The sequence below is a fragment of the Cervus canadensis genome, chromosome 11 (genome assembly GCF_019320065.1).
Source record: "Cervus canadensis isolate Bull #8, Minnesota chromosome 11, ASM1932006v1, whole genome shotgun sequence".
Taxonomy (NCBI): domain Eukaryota; kingdom Metazoa; phylum Chordata; class Mammalia; order Artiodactyla; family Cervidae; genus Cervus; species Cervus canadensis.
In genome coordinates, this window is record NC_057396.1 from 26322974 (window position 1) to 26349223 (window position 26250).

Genomic DNA, 26250 nt, shown 5'->3' on the forward strand with positions numbered 1-26250 from the left:
TCCTGTGAGCTCCTGCTTCTGCATTGCCGCGGGGTGTGCACTGATGTGGGTGCTCGGGCTGCCGGCACCCCTTCCTCCTCCCAGCAGCAGGGTTGGGAGCATGCGCCCTGCCCACCTGTTCAGGCCTGGGTTGTGAGCTGGAGCCACCGGGCCATCGTGCCCCCAGGGCGCCCCCCGGGCAGGTTCAGGGCCCCGTGTGGACTCAGCATGCAGTGAGGATGCCGAAGCCAGACCACACGGCTGTGGCCACTTGTGCGGGCGATGAAGCCAGGGCAGCCGGACCCAGAGCTGCGGGGGCTTCGGGGAAGCTGGTGGGGGGCGAGGGGGCTGCTCTGTGTTACCTCTCCCCGCTCGCCACCTCCCTCTGTAGCGCTGCCAGCATCCTGCTGGCTGGGTGGGGTGCCCACCGTGACATCCCCCGTCCCCCGCACGCAGGGCAGCAGGTGATCGAGGAGCAGCGGCGGCGGCTGGCGGAGCTGAAGCAGAAGGCGGCGGCGGAGGCGCAGTGCCAGTGGGAGGCCCTGCACGGGGCGGCGCCCTTTCCCACTGGGCCCGCGGGCTTCCCCCCGCTCATGCACCACTCCATCCTGCATCACCTGCCGGCCTCGCGGGAGCGAGGCGAGGAGGGTGAGCACGCCTACGACACGCTGAGCCTGGAGAGCTCCGACAGCATGGAGACCAGCATCTCCACGGGGGGCAACTCAGTCTGCTCCCCCGACAACATGTCCAGGTACCCGGGCCCCGGCCACTGACGGGCGCGGCCTTGGTCCTCCCCACCCCGGGGCCTCCACCTCCACCAGCTGCCTCCTCCCCCCCTTCCCTCCCCAGCACCAGTGGCCTGGACATGGGGAAGATTGAGGAAATGGAGAAGATGCTGAAAGAAGCTCATGCAGAGAAGAGCCGGCTGATGGAGTCGAGGGTGAGGCAGACCTGGGCCCTGGGGCTGCCCTCTGCCCGCCGGGGGCCTCCGCCCCTCCCGAGGCCCCTTCCCCACATTGTTCTCACCACAGTCCCCTGAGGAAGAGAGTGTTTTCCAAGCCTGGGTTCCTCAAGTGGGGGATCGGGAGGCTTGGCGAGATGACAAGTTTCATAGCCCTTAGGAAAAGGGGAGGGAGCACGGTAACCATTGTCCAGCTGTGAATTTCCTGCATGGGAACTTCCAGTCTTTGTGTGTTCACTTCAGGGGACCTTTGGCCCCCGAGAAAATTTTGATGCCTGTCTACCTGAGTGCCAGGTCACTCCTTTTGGAGATGGTCGGGAACTGGAGCTTGAAGGATGAGGACAGAGAGAAAGCAGATATCCAAGCCAGAGCAGAGGCTTTGGCTGCGGGCACGTCACGTTTCCTGCCTGTGGACCTGGGGCTGGGACACAGCCAGACTGGGGAAACTGTGCCCAGGGAGGAGGCTGAATAAGGAATCTGCTGAAGATGTTCGGTCCCTGTTATCCGGGGCGCTCTGTGTCTCTGGAGATGAGAGTGGGGCCCTGGGAGCAAGAGACCAACCGGAAGAGAAGGCCTCTGAATCTTAAACTCCCTTGAAAGGAGGGCACATTTGCAAACATCTCTTGGCAAAAGGGAAAAAAAAACCAACAGATTCTGCTAAATTTTCAGCTGGGAAGAAATGGTAGATGGGAGTTAGTAATGTGAAGGTTGTTACAGGTGATGAAGACATATAAAACATCACTCATGTACTCTGTATTTAATGATTTGTTTTAATGACTTAAAATCTTTTGATAATGGCTCTTATAAGTTCTTTTTTTTCCATAAAATTTGAAGGTCAGCTGTGACTGTTTGGAGTTTCAAAGGGCCTTCACTTAGTGATTAGGGAAGAACTGCTGAATGCATTTGATGTCAGAAAAAGTTGTTTTGATAACCCATGTCCTAGGAATTCAGATACAGATTTTAAAGCCCCCCACCCCACCCCTTTTTTCTCAATTGAGTGCTTCCATCCTGCCAGCATCAGTGATGGACATTTACTACAAGATCGCATTTAATTTTCCCTACAGTCCCAGGAGTAGGCGCTCTTGGCCGCATCTTACGGAGGAGGAAACTAGGCTTAGGGAGTTTGTCAGGGTCCGGCGCCCACAGTGGTGGTAGAACCAGGGCTTGAAGGCAGGGTGGTCTCACTTTAAGGCACTTACCCTTGTCAGCATGGTCCCTGGAGAGGAGGGTGGGCTTGGAGGACCATGGCCCCTCATACCAGGCTGCCCTCTGAGGTGGGTGACTCCTGTAGCTCTGGCCCAGCCCGAGCAGGGGAGGTGGGGGGCTTGGGGGTAAGAGGGCAGCCGTGGGCACTGAGCTGCAGGCCTGGGTGCAGGAACGGGAGATGGAGCTGAGGCGGCAGGCCCTGGAGGAGGAGCGGAGGCGGCGGGAGCAGGTTGAACGGAGGCTGCAGAGCGAGAGCGCCCGGAGGCAGCAGCTCGTGGAGAAGGAGGTCAAGATGCGGGAGAAGCAGTTCTCGCAGGTGAGCGGGTGGGGGCTTGGGGTGGGACTGTGGGGGTCCGGATGGCCCAGGGTACCCGTGCTGGGCAGTGGAGCCTATTCTCTCCAGGGAGTTTTGCCCAAGCAGGATTCTACCTGGGACTTGCTTGGCCCTGAAGAACAGGGACCCACTAGGGCCTGTGTAAGCCGGTGTGTGTGTGTGTGTGTGTGTGTATCGGGTTTGGGGGTGTGGCAGGCCACCCTGTAGAGATGAGGGTCTGCGCAGGCCTTCCAGAGGTGGGAGCCGTGTCCCGATCGGGGGACTCCCCTCAGCCTCTTTCAGGGGACTCCCCTCAGCCTCTCTCAGGGGCCTCGTGGGTCTGCCTCATGCGTCTGCCCAGCATCCCTTCTCGCATCCCCGTGCCCTCCTACGCCGAGTGCTTGGTGTCCGTCCTGGCCTCACTCCACCGGACCTTTTGGCTCCAGGCCCCACCACCAGCAGCTGAGCTCACCCTGACTTGCGGTTTACATCTCCAAAAGAGAATTGTACCAGCTTCTCCCTGGGACAAGAACCCCATCCCTACACAGAATCCAACTTGAGGGTGTTTCATTACCCGGGAGCCTTGAGCAGAGGAGTTGAAGGCAGAAGAAATTAGGTTAGGCAGGAAAATCTACCTGCATTTCTGGTCCCAGATCCTGGGCCCCCAGGAGAGCCCGTGAGACCCAGGCAGTCTGTCCCTTCCTGTGGGGTCTCCATGGGCCTCCCCAGGGGTGGGGGTCCTGCCCTGCAGTGACCGGTGATTGTAGGTCCTTGATTTCCTAATGATGCAGCGACATAAATTCTAAGGGGTAGATTGTCTGGTTTGAGAATTCAGAAATAATGAGAAACTCTGGGAGTTTGCTTGGGATCGTTGTCATATGCCTCGTTCCCCTTTCCTGTCTCTGGCCTCTCGGGGACTCAACTTCTCCACCTGCCCTGGGGCTCAGGTGTGGCTGCAGAGGCCGCCAACTTTGGGGAAGCCGGTGGAGTGGGCTCATCATTTCCGGGCACTTCTGGGAAGCTGAACATTTTGTTGCTTCTTTAAATAATCTGTAGTGTTTCCTTTTCACCTCATTCTAACATTCTTCCTAGAAATGAAGAGTAGGAAGAAAATTCCCATTGACTGAAAATTATAGATAAGTCTCAGAAATTTTGAGGTGGAACAGACCTCAGAGATTCTCTAGTTCAAAGCCCTTGTTTACACATGAGGATAAGCCCAGAGAGCGGTTGCGACCCAAACAAAGCCTCCCCCCCTCCACCCCGCCCGGGAAGACCAGGCTTCGTACTGGGCTTTTCTTCCGAGACCACATGCATTCGGGATAGGGCGGCTGTGTCCGGGAAGCTGAGGCATAGAGCCGTTCAGCAGTTTGCCCAGGCCTGGGTGGAGTCAGCACAGGTGTGCCAGGTCCCTGCTTGGGCCAAAGCCCCATGGAACCAGAGGGACAGAGTAGGGGTTCAGGACTGAAGCCGAGGGGCCTGGAAGAGGGAATGAGCGGGGAAGGAACAGCCCCTGCTCATCCTGCTCTCTGTCCCCAGGCACGACCCCTGACGCGCTACCTGCCAATCCGGAAGGAAGACTTTGACCTGAAGACCCACATCGAGTCATCAGGCCACGGCGTGGATACCTGTCTGCACGTGGTGCTCAGCAGCAAGGTACAGGCATGGGAGGCTCCTGGGGGCATGGTGGGGACCCCACGGTCAGAGGCCCCTCCTGGGTCCTCATAATAGTGGCCTCAGCTCCCGCCCTAATACCAGCGGTCTCTGTTCCGGGACAGGTGTGCTGGCTTGAAGAGATGCTAGGGACAGCCCCCCTGTGAACACAGGCACAGGTGATGGGCTGATATTGCTGCTCAGGGAAGAAGGTTTAGGGGGCTGTGCATTTGGGTCCTGCCTCACCCCTGCTTCCCACCAGGTCTGCCGTGGCTACTTGGTCAAGATGGGCGGCAAGATCAAGTCATGGAAGAAGCGCTGGTTTGTCTTTGACCGGCTCAAGCGCACCCTTTCCTATTACGTGGGTGAGTTCCCCCTAGACTGCCCCAGAGCTGGGACCCCAGGGCTCTGTCACACAGAAGCTTCCAGGTGGGGGCCCGGGCCTTGAGGTGGGTCTTGTTTTCCCCTCCCTGAAAATGTACAAGGTGTACCTGGCTTACCTCCTTTTCTTTGTTCACTGATTCATTTTTTTTCCCAGCAGTATTACTAAGCACCTAATAAGTCCCAGGCAGTATCTTAAGGTCTGATGATAAGCAAGGGGGCCACAACCCTCTTCCCTGGAGCCTGTTGCCGGGAGGCAGTGAACAAAGAATGATGGGGGTGCTGTAGGGGACCCCAGATGCTGTGGGTGCATGGAGTCCTGTGGATCCCTCTTAGGCAAGTTCCCGCAGACTCCGTGACAAGCAGCTGAGCAGTGCCCGGGGGGCAGCACCCCAGGCCATCCTGCTCCCTCAGCGCTCTGCACCCAGCCTCCAGCTTGGTTTCCCAGCCCTGGAATTCCCTCTGGACAGTTCCCACTTGGAGACTGGGATGTTGTATCATAGCCCTGTCACGACAGGCTGGGCTGTGCTGCGGAAGCAACCCCATCCTAAGATCCCAGGAGCTCAGAACCAAAGTTCTTCTTACTCCTGATCTGTGTCCGTGTTCGTCATGGGCTGGTGGGGGTCTGCCCTGTGTGGATGCTTTCTCTGCTTCAGAGCATGCCTTTCTGGAATGCTGCTGGCTGCAGTGGCAGTAAAGAGAAATCTGATTGGGTTTGCACTGGGTTAAATTCCCCAGGTGGAGTCTGTCCCCAAGTCAGTAGCGGGCCTGTTCAGCCAGTCACCCCGCCCCACCCAACCACAAAGCCAAGAGAGCCATCCTGCTCAGAGCCGGGAGGGAAAGGGCCAGAAGTGTGTGATGCTGGAGTCATGCAGCCTGGAGCACCCGGCTTCCCCCCGACCTGGTCCCCGGGCAAATGCCATCTCTTCCAGGAAGCCCTCCCCGCCCACCTGGGCCTTGGATGTGAGGAGGCAGATGGGTGCCCCCACGTTTCTGCCTAGTCTGGGAACGGACTTGGTCAGGCCTGGGAGGACAACTCCATCTTAGGCGCGCTGAGGTTGAAGTGCCCCTAGGGTGTCTAAGGTTGTGAGAAGGGTCAGGGCTAGCGGCAGAGTGAAAGTCGAAGCCACTGGAATAATAATAACGATGAGTGTAGCAGATCATACTGCACAGGCTGAGCCAATGCTGTGCTCAGCCGTCCACATGTATCATCTCATTCAATCATCATAGTAATCTCGTGAAGGAAGCACTGTTTTTACACCTGTTTTACAGATGAAGAAAATTAATCACAGAGAGGTTAAGTAACTTGCCTAAGGTCTCTCAGCAGCTGAGCTCGGACAGTTAGACTTCAGAGAAGAGGGAGAGACAGAACTGTACCCCAGGGCAGGCCCACCCTTGTGAGGGAGAAGGAGAAGGAGGCTGCAGTGATGCAGGGTGCAGGAGCCGGGATGCTGAGCTGGCGCTTGGCATGTGTGGCCTTCCTTCATGTCTGTGAAACCAGCGGGGGAGGGGAGGGGAGGGGGTGGGCGGGGCGGAAATGGGGAAGGCGGAGGAGTGGATGTGTGCCTGCCAGCATGGGGTGTCATGGAATAAAAAGTATAATTTACGGAAGAAATTGAGACACTATGGTGATGATGGATGCTGCAGAAAGGCCAAGGATAATGTGTACCCAAAGGCCATTCGATTCAACGATTGGATCTTGATGAGAGAATGGTTTCCACTGTGTGCTGGGGTGGGAGCCAGACCGCACACAATCCGGTCGAGGATAGGTGGGCGGTGAGGAAGCGGAGGCAGGAATGTGTTACTATTTCCAGTGAAGGAAGAGCCAGGAGAGAACAGAATGCTGCCATTCTCCCTGGCCTTCCTGGATCCTGCTCCCTCCTCCATGAAACCCCTCCATTCTACAGGGTCCACATCAGAACGCACTTCTGTGAAGCCCCACCTCAATGGGAGTGGTTCCTGCCCTCCTCTGGGAACTCCTGCGTTACACAGGGTCCCTCTGCCATGTGACATCAGCCCTGGGGCATAATGATGTCATGAGAGATCCACATGTATTGTGCCAGACACTGTGCTGAACCCTTGGCGTGTGTCCTCTCAGTTAACGCTCATGACCGCCGGTGACCTGTAGGTGTTCCCTTGGAGTCCTAACCATGCCCAAGTCACACAGTGGATGTGTGTCTGCTTTCTTCGACCCTAAACTGTGGGCTCCTAAGAGAAGGGTCTCTGACTTCTTTGGATCCCAGTTCCTTGAACTCATTTATTCTCCATCAATTGAGGACCTGCTGGGTACATAGCAGTCCAGATTGGAGGAGCTTGACCTCTGAACAGATGAAGGAGGGTTCATTAATGTTTTATTGTTGTTGTTCAGTCGCTAAGTTGTGTCTGACTCTTTGTGACTCCATGGACTGCAGCACACAAGGCTTCCCTGTCTTTCACTATCTCCTGGAGTTTGCTCAAATTCATGTCCATTGAGTTGGTAATGTTATCTAACCTTCTCATCCTCTGCCCCCCTCTTCTCCTATTGCCTTCAATATTTCCCAGCATCAGGGTCTTTTCCAGTGAGTCAGCTCTTTGCATCAGGTGGCCAAAAATTGGGAGTTTTAGCTTCAGCATCAGTCCTTCCAATGAGCATTCAGGGTTGATCTCCTTTAGGATTGACTTGGATCTCCTTGCTGTCCATGGGACTCTCAAGAGTCTTCTCCAACACCACAATTCAAAAGCATCAGTTCTTCAGCACTCAGCCTTCTTTATGGTCCGTGCATGACTCTTGGACTATACAGACTTTTGTTGGCAAAGTGATGTCTCCACTTTTTAATATGCTGTCTGGGTTTGCCACAGCTTTTCTTCCAAGGAGCAAGCATCTTTTAATTTCCTGGCTGCAGTCACCATCTGCAGTTATTTTGGAGCCCAAGAAAATAAAATCTGTCACTGTTTCCACTTTTTCTCTGTCTGTTTGCCATGCAGTGATGGGACTGGATGCCATAATCTTAGTTTTTTGAATGTTGAGGTTTTTTAAAAAAATTTTTATTAATTTATTTATTTTTGTGCTGGGTCTTTGATGCTGCACGGGCTTTCCTTTGATTGCAGCGAGCAGGGGCTACTTGCAAAAGTTGCACGGACTTATTGTGGTGACTTCTCTTTGTGGAGCAGGGGCTGTAGAGCGTGCAACTTCAGTAGTTGTGGCTTGCAGGCTCTAGAGCACAGGCTTTAGTTAGTTGTGGTCCAAGGGTTTAGTTGCTCTGCGGCCTGTGAAATCTTCCCAGACCAGGGATCAAACCCGTGTTTCCAGCACTGGCAGGCGGATTCTTTACCACTGAGCCACCAGGGAAGACCTGAATGTTGAGTTTTAAGCCAGCTTTTCCACTGTCTTCTTTCACCTTCAGCAAGAGGCTCTTTAGTTCCTCTTCACTTTCTGCCATTAGGGTGGTATCATCTACATATCTGAGGTTGTTGATATTTCTCCCAGCAGTCTTGATTCCAGCATGTGATTTAACCAGCCGGGCATTTCGCCTTACATACTCTGCATGTGAGTTAAATAAGCAGTGTGACAATATACAGCCTTGTCATACCCCTTTCCCAATTTTGAGCCAGTCCATTGTTCCATGTCTGGTTTTGTCACTTCTTGATCTGCATACAGGTTTCTCAGGGGACAGGTAAGGTGGTCTGCTATTCCCATTTCCTTAAGAATTTTCCGCAGTTTGTTGTGATCCACACAGTCAAAGGCTTTAGTGTAGTCAATGAAGCAGTTTTTCTGGAATTCCCTAGCTTTCTCTATGATCCATTGAATATTGGCAATTTGATCTCTGGTTCCTCTGCCTTTTCTAAACCCAGCTTTTACATCTAAAAGTTCTCGGTTCACATACTGCTGAAACCTACCTTGAAGGATTTTGAGCATTACTTTACTGGCATGTAAAATCAGTACAACTGTGCAGTAGTTTGAACATTCTTTGGCATTGCCCTTCTTTGGAATTGGAATGAAGACCTTGTCCAGTCCTGTGGCCACTGCTGAGTTTTCCAAATTTGCTGGCATATTGAGTGCAACAGTTTCACAGCATCATCTTTGAGAATTTTAAATAGCTCAACTGGAATTCTATCACCTCCACTAGCTTTGTTTGTAGTGATGCTTCCTAAGGCCCACTTGACTTCACGCTCCAGGATGTCTGCACTAGGTGAGTGACCACACCACTGTGGTTATCCAGCAGCATGCAGAATTTTTTAGTTATAGCATGTGGGATCTTATTTCCCTGACCAGGGATCAAACATGGGGCCCCTGCATGGGAAGCTCAGAGTCTTAGCTGCTGGACCACCAGGGAAGGGAAGTCTCCCAAAGGAAGATTCAGATTCAGCGCCGTAAGTCTGTACAGAGGAGAACCCCTGCTGCAGGAGCTGATCACCGTAGTGGTGACATTTGCAACAGGTGTTGAAGGTGACTTGGGAGTTTGCTAAGGGAAGGTGTTAGAGGCCATTCCAGTATCGGCAGAGCGGACCGATAAGGGCCCGAGAGAAGCCCAGCCTGGCCAGAGAGAACCGGGGTTGGTGCAGGGGAGGGAAGTGAGGCGAGGCCAGAGGGTGTGTTGGCACCGGCCAGTCGGGGGCCTTTGCCAAAGCCAAGGAGGCTGCGGGTTCCAGTGAGGGGGCTGGCAGAGAAGCCCGTGAGCTGAGGCAGCAGGATTTGATCTGCTGTAGGAAGCTCCCCGCTCCTACAGGGCAGGGAGTTAAGGGGCAGGGGTGGGAAGGGGCGGATGAGGAGGCGGCAGCCCGACCCAGGACCCCTGCCTCAGGCCTGAAAGGATGGGGGGTCGGGTGGGGTGGGAAGGTGGTGCTGCCAGCCGGCCCCGCCTGAGTTTAGTGCTCATGTGGCCTTTGCTTTGCGACGCGGGCTCACTGCCCGGAGCTGTGGTGCCCGCTCGGTGTCCGCCCCCAGACAGGGTGGCCAGGCTGTGCTTGCCCTCACCAGCGGCCTGTCCCTCCCACCCCAGTGGTCCTCTGCTCTGCGGGTTCGCCCACCTCCTTCCTGGCATCCCCGCCTCCAGATGTGGTATGTTTCTTCCATGTTTTTACTGTTTGAGTTGAATAGATAAATGCATTCATGTAGTTCAAAACTCAAAACACATAAAGAGGTTTAAATTGAGAATTATATCCCCTCTGACTACAGGTAACTACCTTTATCAATCTCTTATGTATCCTTCTAGAGTTTCTTTAAGGGAATTTAAACAAATGCAAACATATATTCTTACCCCTTTTCCTGGGTCATGAAGATCCCCTGGAGAAGGGAGTGGCAACCCACTCCAGTATTCTTGCCTGGAGAATCCCACCCACCTGGCGGGCTATAGTCCATGGGGTCACAAAGAGTTGGACATGAGTGAGTGACTAACATTTTTCTTACACAAAGGGTAACACCCAATACACTCCTTGTTTTCCTGCTATGTTATCTTAGAGGTCTATGTCAAATATATCATGTCTAGATGTTGATATCCAGATGTATTTTATAGATTTTTTAAAAATATTTTTTCTAATTTATCTAAAAACTTTAGTTTGGGTCATGGATTATTTGAAGTGTGATGTTTATTTTTTAAAAAAAAATTATTTGGCTGCACTGGGTCTTAATTGTGGCATGGGGGATCTTGTTCCCTACCAGGGATTGAACCTGGGCTCCCTGCATTGGGAGCACAGAATCATCTTCACACTGGACCACCAAGGAAGTCTTTGTAGATTTATTTCTGAATGTGTATCTATATCAGATATTCGTTATTCTATTAAACAGCTGGGTGTATTTCATCACAAGGCACACTCTACTTAGCTGCCTCCACTTGATGGATACTTGGGTTGTTTTTAATCTTCTGTGACTATAATTACTGCCACAGTGAATCTTGTCAATGTTTTCTTTCGTACATGTATGGGGCTTCCACACATGTAGCTTAGTTGGTAAAGAATCCACCTGCAATGCAGGCGACACCGGTTCAATTCCTGGGTCGGGAAGATCTGCTGGAGAAGGGATAGGGATAGGGAATACTCCAGTATTCTTGGGCTTCTCTTGTGGTTCAGCTGGTAAAGAATCCCCCTGCAATGCGGGAGACCTGGGTTTGATCCCTGGGTTGAGAAGATCCCCTGGAGAAGGGAAAAGCCACCCACTCCAGTATTCTGGCCTGGAGAATTCCATGGACTATAGTCCATGGGGTCACAAAGAGTCGGACACAACTGAGTGACTTTCACAGAGAGAGAGGTACATGTGTAAGACAAATTTTCTAAGTACTGAAAGTGGCTCAAAGGGCAAACACCTTTCTAACTTTGGTGGAAGAGGCCAAGTCATTCCTATAGGTTTACAGATTTGTATCCCCACCTGTCTGATTTATTATATTGCCTGTCTCCCCACAGACGTGTCACAGGTGTGCTGTGTGTTTATTTTTGCTGCTCTGATGGGTGAGCGGTGGTATCTCAGTGGAGTTCCGATTTGCCTCCTCTGTCATTCTGCGCGGGGCTGAACACTGACACAGAATCTGGGCTCTGTTTCCGAGTCCTGGGAGTCACCCCACTTCCCGGGTGGGACGTTCTGTGTCCGCAGAGCTTGACCTGAAGCCCCCCAGGCCTCCTGAGCCCTGCCCGTCTTCCTTTGCAGACAAGCACGAGACAAAGCTGAAGGGGGTCATCTACTTCCAGGCCATCGAGGAGGTGTACTATGACCACCTTCGCAGTGCCGCCAAGGTGAGCGCAGCCCTGGGAAGGGTGGGCCGGCGGGGCTCTGGGGGTGGAGGCCTCCAGCCTGCCCACTTAGAGGCTCGGACCCATTCCTCGTCCTCTTGTAAACTTTCTCTTCCTCTCTCCCTCTCCCAGAAGAGGTTTCTGAGCTTCACTATGGTGACTGAGGTACCCCTCCCCACATACCTCTAACCAGAACTACCGCGTATTAACGCCTCCTGGACCCCCCTGGCCCCTGACCCTTCCTTGACTCTCCCCTAAGTCCCTCCCCTCCCCGCAGGCCCGAGGGTGGAATGCAGCGGGTGCAGACAGCAGGGAGCCCCTGTGAGCTCGGGGGGAGCTCGCTGGCCTCTGGGTCCTGAGATGACAGCAGGCTGTCTTCCTCCGTGGGGGCGGGCAGTGCGGCGGGGAGGCTGCAGGGGGCCTGGGGGGCCCTAAGAGACGAGGTCTGGTGAGAGGACTTAGGGACAGGAGCTGCGGGAGGCTGGGGCCGTTTGCCTTCGTGTGGGTTGGCCTCCTTCCTGCCAGGCCAGCGATGCCTGCTCCGGTCCTCATCTCTGCTCCTCTGGGGTCCTGGGGCCCAGCACCCGGCTCGCAGCTTTTTCCATCTGCTCCTTTCTTACTGGGAGGGGACTCTGGTCATCCCTTTGCATCTGATTCTTTTGGTATTCTCTTTGTGCCCGAGGGCGTCAAGGAACAGTGTCCTCGCCTGCAGGGTATGGTCCTGCTGAGGTCTGCAGACTGCCCCAGATGTGAGGAGGGGACATCCCAGCCTGGGCTGGTGGGGACCGGGTTCCAGGCCTATGGAAGACTCAGGGCATCCTGGAGGCAGAGAAGAAGGGTGGACGGCAAGGCGGGCATGAGATGCTTCAGGCTGGGCTTCGGCGGTGGGCCCTGGCTCAGAGCTTCCTCTCTCCCTCCGCAGAGCCCGAACCCAGCCCTCACCTTCTGCGTGAAGACTCACGACCGGCTGTACTACATGGTGGCCCCGTCTGCGGAGGCCATGCGCATCTGGATGGATGTCATTGTCACGGGGGCAGAGGGCTACACTCAGTTCATGAATTGACCGAACGGGGCCCAGTCGCCTGCTGCCCCACCTGCCTCCGGACAGGAAGTTGCGCCCTGGGCTCCCTGGAGGGCGGAGCACGACGGGGGCTTTTGTACAAGAAGAGCCTCTGTGATGTTCTGTAAGGAGCTCGTCCTGTGAGTTTCTGAGCTCTGGCCCCCCCGAAAAACCAGCCAGGAGGTAAAAGTTGAGGAGGGGGCTTTGCTGCCTCCTGGGAGCCCAGAACTTGCAATAGCCTGTTAGGGTCCTGCCCCGGGGCCCCCCCAGGCTGAGGCGCCGTCACAGAGGGGGCCCCCCCCACTCTGACCTGGCACCTGCGCTCCCTGCCTGTGTTCTGTTTTCTAAAGGACACGTTATGGTACCAGAATCTGCCAAAGATCCCCTCTTGCCTCAGCCCCCATTGCAGGGGCCTTGGGGGCTGAGTAGCGCCACATCCAGAGTGGGGTAACAGCTCAGGCGGTGTAATTCTCAAACCCCGCTCTATCCCATTCTTGTGCCGCATTTGTATTTTTTATGATTTTGCTCAAGGACCAGAGACTGAGTGTCATCCTTGAGGTCCCAGCCCTAGCCCCTTTTTGCAGACCCATCACCACGGTCACCATAGTGACTGCTTCATCGCCATGGTTACATACTAATTGCCATGGCTCCGTGGCTCAGCCCACTGCTTAGCTGCGGGCCCATCTGAGGGTACGTGCCATCATCTCTCCAGCCCAGGCCCTTGGGCATCTCCTGCTGGGTATGGGGGAAGGGACCAAACACCTTCACCCTGCCCCCTGCCTGTGTCTCCAGGCCCTGATACACAGCCTGCCGGCTCCCCCCTCCAGCCCTCCCCCATACACTCGTGCCTTGCTTAGAGCCAGAAGGGACGAAGCCGGGAACTGGAGGCCAGAGGAGGAGCCATCGGATGGGAGAAGGAGCTAGAAGGGCCGTCCTCGGGGTTCTGGTATATGGCTGAGTTTCTGATGGACAGAGGGCTGTTCAGATGCTCCCTGGAGGAAGTCTTGAGCAGGAGGGGGAGCCCGAGGGTCTGGTTGCCCTCCCCTCAATGGGGATGAAATGAAGAGCAGAGGCCCAGGTCTCCAGGTGTCTGGGCTCAGCCCTTCGCGCCTTAACACTAAGCCCACCTCCCTGTCCCCCTTCCCAGCCCTGGACCATGGTTGCCAGGCCTGGGCTGGATGTTTTTCAGTATTTGTAAGCATCTCAGCAGAACAATAAAGCATTTGGACTATGTGTTTGGGAGGCCTGGTTGTGAGCGGCATGGGGTTGGGGTTCGTGGGAAAGAAGACTAGGTCTGATCCACGGTGCAGCATTTCCAGCTTATTAAATGTTCCAGGAGGGACCCAGAGCCCAACCATGACCTCCAGGTCCTTGCCCTGCCCCCGCTCCGCTATGACCAAGGACTGGGCTGGGGGAGGGGACAGGGAGGGGGTGGGCTCTCCAGGGATAAAGGATCAGGGGGCAGGACAAGGTAGGGACGCGTGTGGAGGTTGAATTGGCAGGAGCTGCAGCCAGATGGGGACCCGGAGGCCTGTCACTGTGGCAGGAGGCTGAGCAGGAGGGCGGCTGCGAGGCAGTGGGGCTCCAGGAAAGCAGTCTGCACCCCTGAGCTCAGCCGGTCCCCATAGCGGTCCAGCAGCATCAGGGCAACGCCATTGGTCCAGCCAAAGCCCTCCTGGAGAAAGGTAAGGTCCGTGGGGCAAGACCCCTGGGGCAGGCCCCCAAGTCCTCTTATGGGTTGTGGGATCCCCACCTAGAGGCCCAGGCCTCCCCAGCCCCAGGGGTACCAGGGAGCGCCAGTCGGGATCCTCCCTGGGATCCAGCCTCCACAGAAGAAGCTGAGGCCCAGAGAGGGGAGGTCATGGCCAGTTATGGGGACAGCAGAGCCCCGAAGTTCCCTGGAGGATGTGGCCCACTCACCTGAACTTCATACTCCCCTCCACCACCTGGCTGTCCACCGTTGCTGATGTCATACTGAGGACAGGAGGATGAGCTTTAAGGTCAAGCTCTGCCCAGCCCCCCAACCCCAGGCCTCTAGGGAAGCAAGAAACGGGAGCCCCTTACAGGGAGAAGCTGCCCTGGCCGGCGGCTGAGCCCTGCAGTGCCCAGGAATGACCAGCAGGTGCCGCCACCGCCCCGGGTTATACTGGGCTCGGGCTTTGCAAAGCCTGACAATTCCCCATCTCACCCTGGGCAGGAGGACCCCAGGGACAGGGCTTATGGCCAGCTCACCTTCTCATACATGGCTGACTTTTTGGAGTAGACATCAAAGTTGGTTCGGATCCAATTCTGGGCCAGCTGGAAAGCTACTTCCTGGGCTTTGGCTGAAGGAGACTTGGCCAGACCTGGACCCCACCCATGGCAGGACCTTGCATCTCCAGAGCCCCCATCCCAGGGGAAGCAGAGGCCTGAACCTTATTCTCCCAAGGATGGAAAGAGGCCCAGGTGCTAAGACCTCCTTCCTGGAACCAGAAGCCAAGCTGCTCTTAATCTAGGTTGGCTCAAGGAGAGCAGAGGGTTGGTTCCCCTGACAGGTGGGGGCAGGTGTAACTGTTTGCTGAGAGGCTGAGAGAGCAGAGAAGCTAGAGAAAGGCCTCTGCATCCTTCATTCACGCCTCCCCAGTGCCAGGGAGGCCGAGCCTCTGCCCTCGTGGTGCTGAGGTGGGGTAGGCCCCATCCCTGCCTCCCTACCTCTGATGACCAGGTCCTGTAGGGGGGCCCAGGCATTGGGGAAGTCCCATTGCTGGCCTGTCTTCTGGAGAGAGGTCGGGATTCCATACTGGTAGGTGAGGATCCGGCTGTCCTAGAAGGTTCCAGACATTATCGTGGCTGTGGGTGGGGGCTGGACAGGGAGCCAAGAGGCTGGGCCCTCCTAAAGCCAGGGGACCCCTCCTGGGCCTTCTCTTCTTGGCTCACAGCCGTCCCCTGGTGGCCGAAGTGGGACCTGCTGGTAAGACACTGGGTGGAGCCTGGGTGTGTGGCTGCCACTTGCCAGAGGTCAGGGAGCAAGCAGGTGGTCCTGCCCCGGTGTAGCAGCCCACCATGCTGCCTCCTCACCTCCAGGTATTTCAGAGCTTTATCTGCATCGTCCGAGTCAGAGAAGCAGCCAGCCCAGAGAGGAGCAAAGTTGGATGGGTAAAACTCCAGTTTCTTCTTATCGTTCTCAAGGTCATAGTCAAACCAGGCCCCTTTGCCCTCATCCCACAGGACGTCCTTCAGGGCAGCCATGCGCTGGGCTCGCAGATTTCTGTACTTCGCGGCTTCAGAGTCATTCCCTGGGGCAACACTGCCTTTAGGCTAAGCCACAGGGCCCCCCGCCTCCCAGGGGGTCTAGTTTGGCCCCCTGTTGTCCTCCCCTGGACTCAGAGGTCCCGAGAACCAAGGGGCCACACCGATGTGGAGCAGAGCCCACTGCATTTCAGGCCTCTAGCGCCGGGACTTCCCTGAGCACACGGTCCCGAGCAGCTCCCAGGCCCTGCCCCGGCCTGTCCCCAGGTTTGTCCTCACGGGGACACTGGCCGGCTGTGTGGATTCCCCTGGCTCTGAGGGGTCAAAGGGCAGGGAGAGGGGACGGAGGGGTTTGGATCTGTGGGGTAGGGTGTCCCCTCCTAGGTCCTGTCAGTGAGAAAGGGAGGGACGTGGCTGCTTTGGGGGTGTGGGGTGAGGCCGGGGAGCTGGAGGTCTGCCTGTCACGGTCCTCCTCGCAGCTGACTGCCAAGGCCGAGGCAGGCACCCGAGCTGGGCCAGCACCCTTCTTTCCTTCCCTGTGGGCACGCACACCCAGTCTGGAGTAGAAGTTGCTCATGAGCCCCTCCGCCTGGCACAGGAAGGCGTTGAGGTCAACCGGCACCAGCTTGCTGGTTCGGATGCTGCTGAGCGAACTGAGATTCGGGCCTCCCAGGAGCCAGCGTGAGGAGAAGTCCCAGCCGGACTCGGCCCCGGCCTTGAGCTCGGCCAGCAGAGTGTCCCGGTTCCCTGTGGGAACAAGGCAGCGGCAGACGGAAGGCCAGGGCCTGACACACGGCCCGGGCCCACGCTCAGCCCCTTCCCTTCCTGCTGCTCACCTTCCGGCAAGGTGGCGGCCAGCTCTGCGTCTTTGCTGTAAGACTCTGGCCTGGTGAGAAGAGAGCAGGGGGCCTGGCACTGGGCTCTAGACCCTCCATGCCTGCGCAGGAGGCCCAGCCACCCTGGCTCAGCCGTCCCGGGGGGGCCACAGCCCCAGACCGCCCAGGGCTATCAGGTCATCATCTGAGAGGTGGGACTCAGTCCCCCAGCCTCCTGCCTGGGGAAGTCCTGACACTCAAACCAGAGGGAACACACAACAGATTGAGGCTGGCCGGGTGGGTCCTCACCTGGGGCCCCCGTAAGGGACTTCATAGTGGTTCAGGATGTAGCTCTTTCCCCCGGAGCTCACAGAGATGCTCCTGTTCTTACTCCAAAAGTCTAGCTCTGAGGCCAGGGTCTCAATGTGGTCCCTGGGATGGAGACGGGCACCCTCTCAGTCCAGGCACCCCACCCCTGGAGGTCTCAGGAAGGGGGGTGCAGGGCAGCATGGGGAGGGGTTCCCACCGTAGGAAGGCGGTGTCATTGGTGTGGGCCACATAGCGGTCCATCATGAGGGTCAGAAGCGGGGGCTGGCTCCGTTGCAAGTAGTACACACGGGCCCCGTTGGGGACGTGTCCATACCTGATGAAAGGAGGCCTGCTGACTGGCCCACCCGGCTGCCAGAGCCGAGGCAAACCGGCCCCAGGCCCACGGCACCTGCTCCCCCGACCCTGGCTGGGGTGCCCACCCCGCCTTACGTCTGCACCAGGTCCAGGAAGTTCTGCAGCATGCCCTTCACCGTCTGGGGCATCTCAGAGAGGAGCAGACCCTCCATCACCCAATAGGAGTCCCTGGAGGAGGACAGACAGCTCAGGCATCGCCCACCCCATCCTCTGCCCTGCACACCTGGGCCACACCAAGACGTCTTGCTGGCACTGGGCTCCCCTCCCCACCCCTCACCCTCCTGCAACCCCTGGCTGCTCACCAGTAGTAGAACTCCACAAAGCGCCCACCGGGCACAATGAAGGGGTGTCTTGAGTAGATCAGCGAGAACTGCTCGGGGTGGCTGAGGACCTCTGGTTTCATCTGGAGTCAGGAGAGAGGACACGGGCACCCTGGGCCCATGTGGAGCGGAGGCTGGCAGCCCTGCAGCCCAGGCTTGGGCTCTGGCTCTGGCGCTGCTCAGCCGTGTGGCCTTGGTCCAGGCCAGGGCCGTGGGGAGTCTGGTCTGCTGGTCCCCACATGCCGGCCTCTAGAATCCCAGCAGGAGCAGCGGCGTGCAGGAGCCTGGAGCCCTCAGCCCCGCACCCCACTGCTCACCACCCAGCAGCCAGTATCAGCAGCCAGTTGGTGGGAGTTTCCTTGGCTCCCAGTGCCCCCTGAATCTCTGTGGCCACCGTGAAGCCAGGCCCAGAGGATCAGGGCCCCCAGTTCTGGCCCAGATGTGGATGAAACCCCCACAGCTTTCTGCAGTGAGGCGGGTGTAGATGAGCATGCCCGGGGGAGAGCACAGGAGTGTCAGCAGGGCTCACTGCTCTACATCAGGTGTTTTCTGTTCATCCCCTCCCAGCCTACACACGTGAGGGCTTTAGTGGAGAGAGGTCAGCCTGTCAGAGATTTGGAGGGAACAGAGGAAGGGGCCCAGGTTTTTCCCTTTGGGTGGGGGCTGGTGAGGACACAGCCCAAGCTGGCACATGCATGACCCTGGAGCCCCGCTCTGTGCAGGGTGCCAGGGCCCTGGGGCCAGGCGGGAGGACAGGAGCTGTGCAGCCTTGGGCAAACGGCTGCCCTCTCTGAGCCTCAGACAAGGGGGAGACAGTGCATAACAGACCGTGCTGAGCACAGGCCTGGGCCAGAATCAGGGGGAGCAATTATGGTTCCTGAGCAGAGGCCTGGCCCGAGGAGCTCAGGCAAGAGGGACCAGCAGGGGAGTGAACGGTCACCACGGGGTGTGAAGGGCAGGACGGGGCAGCTGGGGGTGGAGGATGAGCTCGGTTTGCCTGGCGGAGGCTGGGAGGGCTTCAGGGAGGAGGTGAGGAGTTAGAAGTAGATGTTGCCTTCCTGCCTCTCAGAAGCTCTTTTTGGAAAGTCCTGTTCAAGGACTGTGTTCTCAGGAAATAGGGCCCAGTGTCTTGCTAGGTCCACATCAGGTGTTTTCTGTTCACAGGTGAGGGCGTAGAGGGAACAGGAAGGGCCCCAGATGGCTCACCCCTTCCCCACCTCCATCTCCCTCTGCCAGGCCCAGGGCACTGGTACCTTCTTTCCCAGCTTCTTCCAGAGTTGGTGCAGCTGCCCTGCCCAGGCTCGCAGCTTGGGGTCCAATATCTTCTGCAGAAACTGGGGGCTGGAAGACCACCGGCCCACAGGGTTGAGGGGGGCAGCCCTGAGCAAAGGCCCCTCTCCTGTTGCGCGTCCAGGGTTGTACCTGTCTCTCCAGTCCCCGGGGGTCCATGGCTGCAGCTCTTGCCCCACTGCCCGGAAGTGTTCTTGGACGAACGCTTGCAGCTCCTGCCGGGGGATGCTGAGGTTGTGGGCCTGGGCCAGCTCGCGGAAGCGCCTCAGTACTTGGTCTGGGGGACAGGCAGCAGGAGGGGTCAGCGGGACCCCAGGGAGCCTTCCCTGATCAGAGGCCCCTGCCTGTCTGGTCTTGCCCCCTGCCTTTTGGTGGAAGGTTCAGGAGAAGGCGGGGTCCCCGGGGTTCTCACCTGGAGCTAAGGACAGAGGCATGTCCACAAACTGCTTATCATCCTGGTAGAGTTTGGCCATCTGAACTTGGTGCAGAAGCTCCCCATGGCAGTAAATCTGGCTGCAGGGAGAGTCGGGGAGGGCAATATGTCGGGTCAGCACCAACGGGGGAGAAGAAAACGGGAGTCTGGGGCGTGGTGACTGGGAGGGGCGAGGACGGTGTGTGTGCCAGGGCATGGGCACATGTGTGCCTGTACACATGTGTGGTAGGGGTTTGTGGGTGGTGGTGACATCAGGGCTGAGAGAACACGGAGGGTCCTTGTGCAGGAAAGGACCTAAACAGTTGCCTGAGCCCAGCTCTCTGGTTAATTTGAAACAGTATAGAAAACCGGGTGGACAAGAGGAGGGAGGGCGCTGTAGCTCAGAGCGTGTCCACGTCAGGAGTTGCCTGTTCATCCTCTCCCAGCTCTGCGCGCGTGAGGTGGTTTTAGTGGGAGAGAGGTCAGCCAACCAGAGATTCGGAGGGGAGGAGCAGAAGGGGCTCAGATCTGTTCTCGCCGGGTGGGGGGCTGGTGAGGAAGCAGCCCACTTTGGCACACGAGCCCGGAGCACTGTTCAGCGATTGTGGGACGGACCAGTTCTCTGTTCAGCGGCTCCATGTGGACCCAACTGGAAGGGCTTGTGGCAAAACCCTGTGAGTTATACTCAGTGGCAATAACGAAAAGTTTGAACCAGGAAATTTCCAGATGCAGTGTATGATACACACCATACGGGAGATGATCACTAGCTTGCTATCGGATATTGATGGTAACCTCCTCTATGACTGAAAAGCACAAAATATTCTTGAAACCATGAAATACCCATAATGCCTTGGGTGATGTCAGAGAAACTCTCTGATAAAGAAGGCAGTGCCCCGAGAGTTCCTTAACGATGGAAATGGTTTCTCCAGGAGCAGGCTGCTTGGGGAATGCAAGGAGGTACTTTTTGTGTTCAAGGGCAGGTAGCCTCACTTCCTGCAGGGCTGACTGGGGAAGCAACAGAGAAGCCACCAGGAGGTACCCCGTGAATAGCTTTTTATTGACCAAGCAAAAACTTGGTCATTTACTGATGGCAGTTCCAAGTGGACAGACAGTATCTTGGTTGGAAAGCCCCTGCACCCTAACTGCCTGATGGAGATCTTTGGAAAACATAAGAACAAGCCAGCCCCATGGGCTAAATCGCAAGCTGTTTCCCTTGCAGTGGGGCTTTCCTGGTGGCTCAGACAGTAAAGAGTCCACCTGCAATGCAGGAGACCTAGGTTAGATCCCCGGGTCAGGAAGACCCCCTGGAGTAGGAAATGGCGACCCACTCCAGTATTCTTGCCTGGGAAATCCCATGGAAGGAGGAGCCCAGTGGGCTACAGTCCATAGGATCATAAAGAGTCGGCCACAACTGAGTGACTAACACTTTCATTTCCCTTGCAGTGATAGAAGAATTGAATGATGAGAGCCCCTATGTTTGGCTTTATATTGACCCATAGAAATCAGTGTGTTCTATTTTAATGCAATATTCATATTCCCATATTGTTTTCCATAGGACTGTGCCACAGAAGGGCATCATTTTTATATGCCAGTTTTCCATTGCTGTTCTGTCTGACCATATGGCCAGGCCATTGGCCATTGACCGAGAGTAGGCAAAAACCCAAACACAGTGACAAATGGTATGTAACTCAGCCCACCAAGCTGATTTGGTTTTGTCTTCTTTGATGAGAGTGGCAGTCTTTCAAACAGTATGTTGTATGTTCACCTTGGAACTGCCATCCATAGACCATGCAGTTCATTGTCAGTCAATCAAGAGCTGTTCATGGGGCACCTGCCTAGGTGACGATTGAATCTGGTAGTTCCTTAGGTGGTTTCAACAACATTCCTAAGGGAAAAGAGCCTGCCTGCTCTTAAATACACTGAGTAACTCTCCGTTCCCCCAACAGCATGGTCCTGCATAAACCATTTTCATTTTCTTATGGAACTCCTCTGGGTATGTCCCTCCTTCTTAGAGCATTTTCCAATATCACCCAAGATAATATGGGCATTTCAGGTTTCAAGATTATCTTTTGACCTTCAGTCATAGGGAAGACTTTAATTAATATCTGACAGAAAACTAGTAACTGCCTCTCCAGTTGAAATTCTTTAGTCCAAAGTCTCAGCTGGGAGGTGCCCAAAGGCTCTTCCTGTAAGTCCCAGTCTGTGATCCTCAGAAGAAGGCTACAATCTATGTAGACTCAGGCAATCTTATTGGTTCTCATTTGGAACATTCAATTAATATTGCTTGAGACATGGCTTTACATGTCTTCTGCTTTATAATACTAGACAGTGGAAACATTCCCCAGTCAGGCACAATATCCACTCCTGTAATACATTCAGGTGAAATAGATGCAGTCACTTCCCAATAGAACTGTTCAAACACCAATTTTCATTCAAACTTTCATCTTGGTTGCACCAACCCTTGCATCCCTCACTGTGCACCTCTTGGAACTTCAGCAGGTTTGGGTTTTGAGGACTAGGGAGGGTAAGTGTTCCTCGTCAATCATGACATTCATTTCCATAAAACATTCAGGCGAAGGAGAAACAATCCTTTGACATAAAGCCTGTTTAAACATTCCATTTTTTTTTCATACTACCTTTCACCTTCATCCCATCGACTCTTGCATTTCTGTATTCTCTTAATCTGACTGTAGCCTCTTTTAGGTCCTCACCAGTTGCTTTTGGTACCTCAGTGCATGGGGTTCCCACGTCAGAGAATCCAGGAGTCTCCTCTACCCTCTGACCATTTTGCCCACTCCTATGTGTCAGGTTCTGGGTCCCCAGTGTGGGATAGAGCTAAGGGACTCTGACCCAGCCATCAGCCTTGATCTTGATTATATTTTGGCACCATTGCCCCAGAAGATTGGAGGTCAGGCTTCTTGTTGCTGCCTATATCTTGCAGTTTTCCAAGTTGCTCCCAGGTAGGGTGAATAAAACAGATTTGTCTAGGGCCTTTTCATTTTGGATGACCTGCAGGGGTTCCCATTGGTTCAGTCAACTTCTAAGGATGCTGCATGAAAACCTTTCTTTTGACCCTATCCACAGTCCATGGGGTCGCAAAGAGTTGAACATGACTGAGGCCACTTAGCGTGCACGCACGCGTGGCTGCTTTATTCATCCCATTTCTTGAAGAGAAATCAGTCCTTTGACTCTCCCTCTCTTCTTCCTCTTTTGTTTTGCTCCCATCAATATTTGCTTAATTTACTCCATTCTTTTTTTTTTTCAGTCATGCGGCAGGGCTTGCAGGATCTTAGTTCTCCCACCAGGGCTCGAACCCATGCCCTTGACACTGAAAGTGCAGATCCTAATTGCTGTCCTGCCAAGGAATTTCTTATTCACCCCGTTTAAAAAAATTTTATTTACTTATTTTTGGCTCTGCTGGGTCTTTGGTACTGGTTTCAGAGCATTGGCTCTAGGGCTCTCGGTCTCAGTAATTAAGGCTCACAGGCTTAGTTGTTCTGTAGCATGTGGGATCTTCCCAGACCAGGGATCAAACCTGTGTTCCTTGCATTGGTGGGTGGATTCTTAACCACTGGACCACCAGGGAAGTCCTCATCCCATTCTTAATAACTGTTTAAAGATGCCTATCCTGCTGGGACGAGACCATTGGCTCTGTCCTCTGTCTATCACATTCTCTTGGGAATCAAACTTTCTTCATTATTTGTTGTTTCAGAATAATTTTTTCCTTTGTAAATGGCTCTGGGGCTAGTGGCTGCACATCAGGGCAGCCAGAAGCAGGACCTTCCCCAACACATCCCGTTAGCAGAGGCCCTGAGACCAGAGTCTAGTTAGGACTGACCAGAATTTAAGTTTGGCTTATCTCTCACTTTCATTTTTGCTATTCTAGATGACAATAACCAAGAAATTCTTTTTTTTTATTTTTTCTTCTTATTTTGCATTTTCTTATGCATTTGGTTAGCTAATACCCCAAGAGTTGGATCCATAAGCTCTAACTTTCATTGGTAACTTTTACCTCCAGTAAGTAACTGATCACAACAAAACTGCTATTCTGAACACATGGGTGACCCTGTGGCCGTTCAGGAATCAAAAGATGCTTGTTCCCTGCCCTTTCATCTTGCAATTTCCAAACCACATGTTTTAGTGAGACAAGATCATCCTAGCAAATCACACATGTTCTGACCACAATTAAAATATTGCAATAAAATTCTGTCACTGAGAGTTAGCTTGGATGCCACCCCCAGGTCAAAGCTATAGTCCCCAACAAGATTGCCCTCACTTCTAGCACCAGTTATAAGTTCAGGGGTCCTGAACTTTCCACCACTTCTGACCACTGGCTACAAGGTCAGGGGTTCCCATGAGAGTTTGCTAAATTAATAGTGATTTACAAGAATGGTTCACAGAACTCAGTAAAGCACTGTATTGTGATTGTAATATAGTTATCCTAAGGGTACAAGTCAGGACTGGCCAAATGAAGACACATGTAGGACAAGGTCTGGGAGAGTCCTGAACAAAGAGCTTCTGTGTCCTCTCCCCATAGAATCAGGACACTTCAACCTCCTGGCACATTGAAGTGTCAACCAAAATGAGGCTGCACAGAACTTTGATGTCCAGAGTTTGGTTTTTCTTGGGGTTTCATTGCATAGGTGCGTCCCTGCATGTGTGCTAAGTCACCTCAGTCACGTCCGACTTTTTGTGATCCTTTGGACCGTAGCCCACCAGGCTCCTCTGTCCATGGGATTCTCAAGGCAAGAATACTGGAGTGGGTTGCTGTGCCCTCCTCCAGGGGATCTTTCCAACCCAGGGATCAAACCTGTGTTTCTTATGTCTCCTGCATAGGTAGGTGGGTTACCCACTGCATAAGTATGATTGATTAATCATCAACTATATGATTAAACCCAATCTTCCACCCCCTTCCTTCTCCAGAGGTCAGGAGGTCAGGCTGGTATCAGGTACCCTAAAACCCCAACCCTCTAATCACTTCATCTTCTAACATGACCTATCCTACTTTAGTCATCTTATTAGCATGACCCATCTAGGTACTCACCATGAGTCACCTCACTCATAGAAGCTATTCAAGCTTAACCTGAATACCTGCCCCTTGGGAAATTTCCAAGATCTTAAAAGTTGTATTCCAGGAACTCAGGACAAAGACTGGACAAATTCTTTGTTATACAAGTTGTTTGTGCAGTAAACAGTTTTGAGTTAACAGATCAACTATGTTCACACCCCGTACATTTCAAAGACAGTCTGATATGTGCCTAAGAGATACCCTCTAAGCTCCTGGGGCCCTACCTGATAAACTTTTGTTTACTGGGACCTTGGACCATGCCAGATATTTTATCCTATTAATGTGATTTAAGGTGGGGGCTGAGGGCCATCCATTATCATTTTGACCTTTAGAGACCTGGAGAATGAATAACTTAAGTCGCCATGAGGATACACTACGTCCCTGTAACTGATCCCCAGTTAAAATTCATGGATGCCAAGGCTCCCTGGCTGGCCATGCCTCGTGTGTGTACTAAACTATAACCATGAATATAAACATTTGGTGAGTACTAGTGGAAGATATGGGCTTCCCAGGTGGCCCAGTAGTAAAGAACCTGCCTGCCAATGCAGGAGACATGGGTTCGATCCCTGGGTTGGGAAGATCTGCTGAAGAAGATGGCAATCCACTCCTGTATTCTTGCCTGGAAAATCTCATGGACAGAAGAGTCTGGTGGGCTACAGTCCATGGGGTCGCAAAAGTCAGACACGACTTAGAGACTTAAAAACAACAACCATCACCAGTGAACGTCTATTATTACCTTTCTTGCTTGTTATGTAATAATAACCTTAATAACCTTCAGGGACCTCATTTTTCTTGTTCACTGCTGCAACCCAGGAGGCATAGCAAGAGCTCAATAAACCCATGATGAAGGGAGAGTGGCTGCCCTGTGAGTCCCAGAGGCAGGAGGGGGTCACTCATCCCCACTATTTGGAGATGGAAACTGTGGCTTTGGAAAGAGGTTTGGTCATGGAGATCAGAGGTCAAACCCAGGGGCTCCCTGCAGGTCCTTACTCCCACTCTCACATCCAAGGCAGGGAAATTGAGCAGAAAGTTTCCCAAACAACCCTGAGAACAGGCCTGCACAGTTCAAGGAGCAGCTAGAAGGGCAGGCAGAGGGAGGGAGCGCTCCCTGGGTGGCAGGCTCCTGGCCGGCGTCCAGCCGCCCACAGGCCGCCCCATCTTTTCCCGGCCCTGGGGGGGCCAGTGCCCAGCACAGAGCCTGAGACCTGATCTCTTTCCCTTCCCTCCTCTCTGGAGGGCTGACCCTGATGCTTGAGCTCTCCTCCCGGTCCTCCAGTCCTGGCCTTCCAGCTGCCTCCTCCGCTCCTACCTTTCACAGGGTGGGGGCAGGGCCTCCTGGGACCCCAGCCCCAACCCCAGCAGGAGCAGCAGACGCAGCCCCCAGGTCCTCCCCCGCATGACGGCTGTGGCTGCGGCCAAACAGGAGCTCCAGGTGCCTCCTGCTAGCCGGGGCACGGCCTGCTCGCCTCGCCCGCCAACCCGGGGCAACCAAAGTCCAGGTCTGAGGCGTGGCCACTCAGAGAGCTGGAGCACGCGGACCGCTCACCACTCCTGCTCTCAGCTCACAGGGGCCGCCCCTGCCCCCCGACTTTGTCTTTTCCTCCCCTTCTGTTTCTCAGCCTCACCTGGGTCCTCCTGCTCAGGCCCTTCCCCCAGAGGTGGGGTAAAGGTGGGGAGATGGACGAAATTTTGCCACACTTCTGTGACCCAGATGCCAGTCCCTTTCGTGGCCCCGAGGCTACCACCTCAGGGGGTTACCACATCCTTTAACATTTCAAACAGAAGGGCTCAAGATTCTGTCCCAGGTACAGTGTGAAAGCCCAGGACCCTTGCGATTATCTACCAGGGAGGCGGTGGGAGCACAGGTGGGAGGAAGACCCACCACACTGGGGACATTTGCTGCGGATGTTGGAGATGACCTAGGGGTTTGCCAAGGGAATGGGCTGGAGACCGTTCAGGTGTTGGCAGGAGCAGGGCAGCTGCGAGAAGCCCAGCCTGGCCAGAGAGAACCGGGGTTGGTGCAGGGGAGGGGAGTGGGGCGAGGCCAGAGGGTGTGTTGGCACTGGCCAGTCGGGGGCCTTTGCCAAAGCCAAGGAGGCAGCGGGTTCCAGTGAGGGGGCTGGCAGAGAAGCCCGTGAGCTGAGGCAGCAGGATTTGATCTGCTGTAGGAAGCTCCCCGCTCCT

General features: G+C 54.8%; 2 protein-coding genes across 13 annotated transcripts in view; one reads left to right on the forward strand and one right to left on the reverse strand.

Annotated features, from left to right (window-relative positions):
- Window positions 1-13482, forward strand: part of PHLDB1 (pleckstrin homology like domain family B member 1) — a 47844-nt gene extending 34362 nt beyond the window's left edge. For all 12 annotated transcript variants that reach the window (XM_043480731.1, XM_043480733.1, XM_043480735.1 and 9 more), the window contains 7 exons: window positions 436-730; window positions 829-919; window positions 2316-2462; window positions 3996-4112; window positions 4372-4474; window positions 11107-11192; window positions 12112-13482. In XM_043480731.1, coding sequence (XP_043336666.1) covers window positions 436-730; window positions 829-919; window positions 2316-2462; window positions 3996-4112; window positions 4372-4474; window positions 11107-11192; window positions 12112-12252 — 980 coding nt within the window. In that variant the 3' untranslated portion in view covers window positions 12253-13482. The remainder of the gene's footprint in view (window positions 1-435; window positions 731-828; window positions 920-2315; window positions 2463-3995; window positions 4113-4371; window positions 4475-11106; window positions 11193-12111) is intronic.
- Window positions 13483-13717: 235 nt separating this feature from the next.
- Window positions 13718-25525, reverse strand: TREH (trehalase). Its single transcript, XM_043481916.1, has 15 exons — window positions 25376-25525; window positions 18999-19099; window positions 18719-18863; window positions 18550-18637; window positions 17279-17379; window positions 17052-17144; window positions 16819-16935; window positions 16602-16724; window positions 16314-16363; window positions 16030-16224; window positions 15307-15524; window positions 14941-15052; window positions 14482-14594; window positions 14170-14223; window positions 13718-13924 (listed from the first exon to the last, which is right to left on the reverse strand). Exons 1-15 carry the CDS (start codon window positions 25462-25464, stop codon window positions 13784-13786), a joined length of 1740 nt encoding a protein of 579 aa, XP_043337851.1. The 5' UTR covers window positions 25465-25525; the 3' UTR covers window positions 13718-13783.
- Window positions 25526-26250: the final 725 nt, after the last annotated feature.